Here is an 8,812-nt window from a genome sequence, read left to right on the forward strand (position 1 = left end):
TTACTGTGTATAATGTTCTCCTGGTTCTGCTCACTTCACTCAGCATCAGTCCATACAAGTACTTCCAGGCTTTCCAAAGTTGGCCTGCTCATTATTTCTTATAGCACAATAGCATTCCATTACATTCATATACCCCAACTTGTTCAGCCATTCCCCAATTGATGGGCATCCTCTCAATTTCCAATTCTTTGCTACCACAAAAAGAGCTGCTATAAATATTTTTGTACATGTAGGTCTTTTTCCCATTTGTATGACCTCTCTGGGATATAACTGTAGGAGTGCTATTGCTGAGTCAAAGGATGCACATTTTTATAGCTCTTCGGGCACAGTTCCATACTGCTCTCCAAAATGGTTGGATCATTTCACAACTTCACCAACAATGCATTAGTGTTCCAATTTTCCCACATCTTCTCCAACATTTATCATTTTCCTGTTTTGTCATGTTGGCCAATCTGATAGGTGTGATGTGGTACCTCAGAATTGTTTTGATTTGCATTTCTCTAATCAATTTTTGCTGTCAATTTTGTTGAATTTTTGATTTTCAAAATTTCTACTTACTTTTGTTATTCTTTTGGGATGGGTAATTTGATGATTTTCTAGTTTTTTAAATTGCAGACTCAGTTAACTGGTTTTTTCTTTGTTTCTCTTAGTATAAGCATTCAAAGCTACATATTTTCCATTAAGCTTTAGCTGCATCCCATGTTTTAGTAAGTTGTTTTAGCATTGTTCTCTAACTTAATTCTGTATTGTTTTTAAGACATGTTATTTGGTCTAGTAGTTCTTTAGATTAACCTTAAATTTTCTATTCTTTGTTCATATTTCCTAATTAATTATAATTTTTATGTTATAATCTATAAAATGCTTAATATTTTCACTTTCCTGCATTTGAGCTCGTGTCCTAGTATTTATCTAGATAAATCTTTTAGATTTATCTAAATATGAGACATATTGAAGTACCCAAGTACTACTGTCTTATAAATAAGTTCCACTGAATGCATTTCAAAGACTTTGCCCAGCCTTGGTTTTTTTTTTTAAACAAAAAATGCTTAGAAATCATTAATTCTACTAAAAGCAAATTTTTTAAATGTATGATTATCTTCAACTTTTTAATTATTCTTGGGTGCAAGCCATTTTCTTTCCATTTTGATAAACAGATTTCTAATCTTTCTTTTCCTTTCTCATGTATAGCTTGCAGTGATTCTTTATTTACACTTTAGCTATCCGTAGTCATGATATTCTCTATCTGATCTAGAAGCTTAACAATTATATTTCTGGATGCATTACTCCTAAGGTTTCTCCTCTGTCCATGGGATTCAAACCTGTTCTTTGCTTTCCTTGCCAGTACTTACAAGGCAATCTTCTTTTATGATAATTTGAAATATGACATTCAGGTTTTTTACTTCATCATGTTTTTTAGGGAGGTCAGTTATCCTAAGAATCTCTCTTTAAGCCCTGTTTTTCTGGGTCAATTGGTTTTGACTTACAATCAAACTCTCATATATTTTTCCAGTTTTGTTGTTTTTTGACTTTGCTCTAAAACTGTTTCATAGAAATAAAAAGTCCAATGATAACATTTTCTCTTTTCTTTTCTTTTTTTTCTTAGAGTGTCTACTGGTGTTTTTTTGTTTGTTAGTTTTTTGGTGAGGCAACTGGGGTTAAATGACTTGTCTAGAGTCACACAGCTAGTAAATGTTATGTGTGTGAGGCTGGATTTGAACTCAGGTCCTCCTGACTCCAGGGCCAGTGCTCTATCCACTGCACCACTTAGCTGCCCCTGAGTGCCTACTGTTTTACGGTTTCCTAACTTCCATTCTAATCCAACAAGTTTTTCATTCAGAGTTCTAATTTCATTCTTTATTACTTCAGTTCCTTTATTAGGCCTTCCAACTACTCTGGGCATACTTATGAATATTCCAGTCTGTTTTCTGAGATTCTAGTTATACTTGTTGCTGAATTACATTATTCTTCTGAAATCTTAAACTGGGATTTTCTTTCTCCCTTGCATTAGGAGATTTTTGTTTTGTTTTGCTTGCTCATTTCTTTAGTATCTTCTCTCCCCATCCTACCCCTGACCCTTCCCCAAAGGACTTGTGTCTGGGGAATTTCCCTTTCCCTCTTTGATGGTTTTATCTATTCAGTACATGTCCAGCTGTTTTGCTGAGGGAGTGAATGACTTATACACATCTCAACTCAGTCTTATCAGAACAACAGTCGAAAATTCACTGTATTAGGTGTTTAAATTCTGGCAATCACTTGCTAATCTGCATGAACTCTGGGCAAGTCAATTCCTCACATGAAAAATGGAAGGGGAGGGTGTAGATGACCATTAAATTTCCCTCAATCCCTAAATCTATAACAACAGATTCCATTCCAAACAGTGATACAGCAGGCTTCACTGTTCAGTCCCTCTCTCTTCTATAACTAGTTAGTCTCTCGTCTTTATCGTTGCTACTGGACAAACTCATGAACTTCTGCCTGTTTAAGGATAAGGGAGTTTGGTCAGATTACTGCTAACATGAGGCTAAGAGGAAGGGACAGTGACTTAGATGGCTGTTGAAAGTCCTTAGTATGGAACCATAACACTTACTAATAGTCCTGGCAGCCTTATGTTGCTGTAGTTACTATAGTCAGCACTGTTACACTAATTAGCAGAAGAGAATGTGAGATCTGTTCAACACAAAGTGGTTTCATTGTATCTTTGTTAATTTTTTTCCTGTGGCAATTACCTTCTGAACATTTCTTTTTTTTTTTCTTTTTGTTGCCATTATGTCTATTACTTTATACGGCTGTTTTGAGGTCGTAAGGGGGATCTGGCTTTAGATGACACTTCTTAATCAGGCATCTTGTCTAAGCCTTCTTGCTGACCCATTCTTCAAAATCCCCACAATTTTCAACAAGAATTGCTTCCATCATTACTATTTAAATTTTTGATTCTGATTTTGGGGGTCTGAATTTTACATAAATTCTTAAATAGCCCAAGGGTGAATTCAAAGTGGGAGGAAAAGAAATTATTGTATTCCTTGTAATTATCATAGTTTAAGAAATGTATATGAAGACTTCAAAAGTTTATCTTCTATTTACCTGAAAAGCCTGGAGTTAAGGATGCAAGTTTTCTTGCCAATTTCTCTTTATCCAGTTCAACTTCTAGTTTTAATGGTCTGAGATGAACTTTGAAAATGGATGCTCTTCCTTTTATATCTGGTGGCCCTACATGTTTTTTTAAAAGAGAGAAATTTTTTTTTTATAATTTAACATTTACATTTATCCTCTATGAAAAATAATATCTCACAATAATAATCTCACCGATAAAGATTTGCCGATCAAAGCGCCCAGGCCTCAATAACGCAGGATCTAGGATATCCGGTCTATTGGTGCCTGCCAAAATGACTACATTGGTTGTTGTGTTAAAACCTGAATGAGGATAGCAAACATGTAAGAATTATTGTCATAGCACGGAAAATAAGAGTATTTTTGCTATCAAAACACTTTATTATCTAATAATCTTTTGGCAACTAAGCAGAAATCATATCCACCAATGATAATGACAATAGCAAAATGATAAACAGGTTAAAAAAAAACCTCACAAAAATACTTTTGAAACAAGAAGACATCACTTCACCAAGCAATATTGAAGTTAGTAACAGTTACTCACCACTGGATTTGGTGAATATAACTGAAAACAGATTACATTAAAACTATGCCTATCAAATAGCTAAGATCCAAGAATATAATCAAAATGTCTTTATAAGTGACATCTGTACAAACTCAGTCTACAACACTCAAAGATCACTGAACAAATGGCTAACAAAAGTCATGGGGATTGGTTTAGAGAAATGGAAGAGATTTATGATAATTCAGGAACAGATCACTGCTACCAGAGAGTTGTTCTTAAGAACAGACTTAATAGTCAATGAGGATAATGTAAACTACAGGTAGAATCCCTGCAACATATCACTGAAGATTATAAAAATTATCTACCAAATACCTAGCAAGATATGACCTTGTAGCCAAAATTATACATTAAAAGCTCACCATCTTTTATGAACTAAGAGATGTCAAATCTCCATACTACAGAGGCTTCAAAATATTCTTGAGACCTGAACCAATAAACTGTGCTAGAATACTACCAAAGAATTGCTGCCCATGAACGTCCAGACATAATACTGATGCAGTAAAAACTTTAAAAAGAACATCGTTAAGATATATCTCCTTGCCAAAGACTTATAACCTCCCAAGCTACATGAAATGAAAAACTTTCAAAATAGCTAGATCAAAGTCATGGCCTGTTGTTTTTTCTGCTACTAAGACTATATGACAGATTCTTTTGGTGAGCCTACAGAGGATGAGCTTATATCCTAATACTCATATTCCAGTACAAAAAGCAATTACTTTATCTACTTGTACAAAAGACCATAGAACATTAAATGTATAAGAATAACAATAGGATAGCAACTTATTCAAGGATTATTTCTATTTATATTTCATTAAAGAAAGATGAAAAGAATAAAATAACAATTGATATTTAGTGCTTAAAGGCTCTACAAATTTCTTTTTAGCAAAGTATCTTATTTAGTCTTTATAACAATCCCATAAAAGAGGTGCTATCTTTATTTTTTTTTTGCTATTATTTTTATTACTATTATTATTCCCATTTTACAAGTAAGGAAATAGAGACAGCTATTCATCTTATACCTACAGTTGTTTTGAGGTGTGCAAAGTATTTTACATGTTATCTCATCTGAGACTCATAACAACCCTAGGAGGTAGATACTGTTATCCCCATTTTACAAATGAGGAAGTTGAAAAACATTGTGCCTAGGATCACATAAAGATAGTAACTGTTTAAGGCAGGATTTGAATTTAGGTCTTCTTTGTTCCATGTCCAGCACTCCATGAACAATGGTACCTAGCTTCCTCATAGCTTAGTAATTGTGGTAAAATTGTCACATATATAATTTAAAATGTTCAAAATCAGTTTCTTGAGGATAGACAACAGACACAGGATGAAATATAAAAGATATTTATTTAAGTAAAAACATAGATGATTTGAAAAACTAGATGCAGATAAGAAATGTTTTTTTCCCTACAACTCTACAACTCAGGATAAAGACTCAAAATGTTATAGTAAGCTGGTTGAGGACTGTAACCTGTGAATCTAAGCTGTTTAACAGTTATAAATATCCCTGAAACTTTATATGGCAATTATTTATGCACTAGGAAACACTGCATAGACCAAATCTCCCATTTACTGCATACTTAGCAATGTTCAAATTTACTATTACATTAGATGGAAGGTTATCTAAACTGATTCCCTTAACTGAAAGAAAAAGTAATAATTTCTAACAAGCTATTGTGTGATAACAGAGAAAATTCACTATTTAATCATTAAAGGAATATATGTTGAATCAAATTCAAACTTTGGTTGCCCATAAATTTTACTGTGGGCTCTGAACATTTCAGAATGATAAAAGAATTCTGAGATCTAGATAAGCTTTCATTTACTATGCCAGCAGCTGGATTTTCTTCCAGCATCAAGAACAAAACACTTTATTATGTAATTAAAGTCAAGAGATTACATTCTACTAAAATATAAGCTAGCAAATGACTAGCACAATGTTCTGCATAGAAGTCACTTACTGAATTTGTTAGTTGAATAGTAAATTTTGGTAAATAAGCAAGGAAGATTTGATTTTTATGTTGTCTTAGTATCAACATAAGCTGTAAATCACCTACAGGAAGGTTTAGTTGGTTTTAGTAGAATGCAGTATTAGTGGGATGTAGTATCATTCTAACTTCATGACCACTATCATTTTAGATAAGAGAATACGAATGGTTAGAAGTAAAATGAGTTTGAATATTTACCATCCATTTCTACAAGAAGTTGGTTGAGGGTATTTTCCTGTTCACTTTGGCCTCCAAAGTTGCCTCGTCCTCTCTTCCTACCCACTGCATCTATTTCATCAATGAAGAGAATGCAAGGCGCATTTTTACGGGCAACAGAAAATAAGTCACGGACCTTAACAAGAAAACACAACACTGGAAATGAGTTTAGTCAATGGTATAGTATTTAAAAGAGCATCTGCAATTATGTTCTTTATACTTCACACAATTTTAATATTCGAGTACTATATACTGGTACATATCTGAATAAGCCGTCTTTTCTAGACAACAAATAAATATCATATTACATGGTAATTAAAGTGTTTTAAGATCTCAAGCCAGTAAATGAAATTGTTCTTCAATTCATTATAACTATGTTCCTATTTTAACAGAATAATTATACTTTACAACAAAAGTAGATACTATATCTTTACCCTACGAAAAGTGAAATGTTATCAAGTTCCAATTTTAAGAGTACAATTAGTTTTACAAATTCAGACTATTCTGTAGTTATCACATTTAACTGTTAAAATATTTAACAACTCAAAAATCACCTATATTTAACTTTCTACTCATTTGCATATTAGGCAAGGCAATTATTTTATTTAATATGTATTAGTTTCCATCTCTATAAAAATGGTGAATTGTTGACCTTCTTGACAGGACTACTATAAAAACTAACGGGAAAAAAAAGATTTACAATGTACTTTGTAAAAATTGTTTCATAAATACTAAAAGTCAAGCAGCTTAATATTATTGCTGGTAATTAGTTTCTATAATCAAGTATTCAGAAATCTTAAAACATTTCTTTTATGTGCTACATTACTTTTACAGATTAAGTAAGGGTTTAGACTTTCAGAATTGTGTATTAGTCAATTCAAATTAAGGATTTTATCAAAAGAAAAAAAGTAACTTAAAGAAAGAAAAATCTCCTAGCGTTTCCTTTTGTTTTTCTTTATAAGTTCCATTAAAGTTGTACTTCAATGCATATCATAACATGAAAATAATTCTATTTCTCAATAGTTAGGCCAGCAGGGTACAAGCTCTGATAGGTCCTAGCAAACTGGCCAGACTTCTAGTATAGGCTTGATGACAGAGTGTATGTCTGTCACTAAGGACCAGCATAGCTTAAATCAGGTAAAGTTCATCACCAGAAGGTTGGTGACAAGGTAATGATACCTGTCAGCCACAGCAACCTATGAAGATCACCTACAAAGGCACATAGGGGTTTCCATCTGCATAAGTAGAGAACGCATATACACTAATGAAACCATGTATTCTTGGTGTATGAAAGTTATTTTCTTCATAAACTCCCAAACTGGTAAATAAAAAAAATAAGATGATTGTGGGATGAGAACTTCAGACATTTCTAATCAGGACCAATTTTATGTATAGGAAATTTATATGCATTGTTTTCAGAGACAGCTGGAAGGTGTTCTGTCCTTGAAAAAAAAATGCTACTCTATCTGCTTAGTAATGCTTGAAATATCCCCATTAAATACGCATTTAACTTAAAAGTTTTCCCCTCCCTCTCCACTATAAAAATGCAAATATTCTCAGAAAGGGTTACATTTTTAAAAGTCTAGTCTACCCTTCAGTCTAAATTTGTCAGTTATTTTTCAAGAACTGGTCCTGTTCTTAAGTAACAGCTAAATGGTAAAGTGTGGAAATAATACCAATTCCTTGCATTTCAACACTTCTTAGTCAAAAGATTTTAAATACTAATCACATAAGAATAAAAATTTGACATATTCATGGTTATGATCAACCAATCAATAAATTAAAATTACTTCTCAAAAGAGACAGCTAAATGTTATAATGGTTACATAAAACTGTAATTCTGAGGAGGAAAAACAGTATACTAGCTTTCTATAATGTGTTTCATTTTATGCCCACTGGTAAAAAAGAAATCCTCAAAGCTATCAGTAATAGCGGATAGGTTCCTCAAAGTTAAAATACATGTTTCTATTTTCTTTTTTTTTTTATCATGTTTCTATTTTTTTAAGTTCTCATACTGGGACAAAAACTTACTCTAGCTGGACCCACACCAACAAACATCTCCAAAAACTCAGAGCCATTTACTGTAATGAAAGGGACATTAGCTTCTCCAGCTGTTGCTTTGGCTAGAAGTGTTTTTCCAGTACCTGGAGGACCTGTTAGAATGGCACCCTTAAAAAACAAAAATGGGGGGGAAAAAATCACACAATTAGCCTTTCATAAAAGTAAATTCAATTTTCATGAAATAATTACAGCATATAATTTATGTATTTGAAACAAATTACACATACTATATTTTTCTCAAATATTTGAGTTATGTTATAAAATCATAATGTAATTATTAGCAAAGGCAAGTAAAAGAAACAAAACCAAGGAGTTTTTAGAAGACTCAATGACTTTAAAACATTTCAATTTAATTGGCATCATGAGAATTTAGTTTCAAAGATAAGTTTCTTCCTAGGTCTTCGGGGTACCAGTTATTTAAAATACAAGTAAGTCTAGGTCTACAAAAATTCAATTTGATTCAACAAGGATTGCTTAAGTAGATACAGACCCTAGAATGCACAGACAGATAAGACAGGTCTCCTCTCAAGAAGTTTACAATGTAAAAGAATAAATGTTAAACTTAGGCAATCAAAAATAAAAACTGCCTAGAGATTTGAGGTAAAGGATTCTCACAAGGATAACTGACCTAAACCTCAAATCTTTTTTCATGACATTTCCTTATTCTCTCAGATGTTAGTGTTTGTCCTACCTCACCTCCAAATCATTTTGTATATCTCTGAATTTACTTATCTTTACATATTCCCTCCACCCCCCCAATAGACCATAAGCCCTTTGAGAGCTAGGGAAATTTTATCACTATCTTAAAATCCAGTTGACAGCTGGTGGCACAATGAACACAGCATGAGTTTGGAATAAGAAGTCTTGAGTT

At 32.7% G+C, this 8,812-nt stretch overlaps 1 protein-coding gene across 3 annotated transcripts in view; it reads right to left on the minus strand.

The window, feature by feature from the left end:
- Positions 1-8,812, minus strand: part of LOC114031782 (AFG3-like protein 2) — a 53,905-nt gene that overhangs the window by 23,175 nt on the left and 21,918 nt on the right. For all 3 annotated transcript variants that reach the window (XM_027846891.1, XM_027846893.1, XM_027846892.1), the window contains exons 9-12: positions 7,912-8,049; positions 5,863-6,016; positions 3,304-3,411; positions 3,082-3,207 (exon numbers count right to left, since the gene is read on the minus strand). In XM_027846891.1, coding sequence (XP_027702692.1) covers positions 3,082-3,207; positions 3,304-3,411; positions 5,863-6,016; positions 7,912-8,049 — 526 coding nt within the window. The remainder of the gene's footprint in view (positions 1-3,081; positions 3,208-3,303; positions 3,412-5,862; positions 6,017-7,911; positions 8,050-8,812) is intronic.

The sequence above is a fragment of the Vombatus ursinus genome, unplaced genomic scaffold (genome assembly GCF_900497805.2).
Source record: "Vombatus ursinus unplaced genomic scaffold, bare-nosed wombat genome assembly UNPS02015255.1, whole genome shotgun sequence".
Classification (NCBI taxonomy): Eukaryota; Metazoa; Chordata; class Mammalia; order Diprotodontia; family Vombatidae; genus Vombatus; species Vombatus ursinus.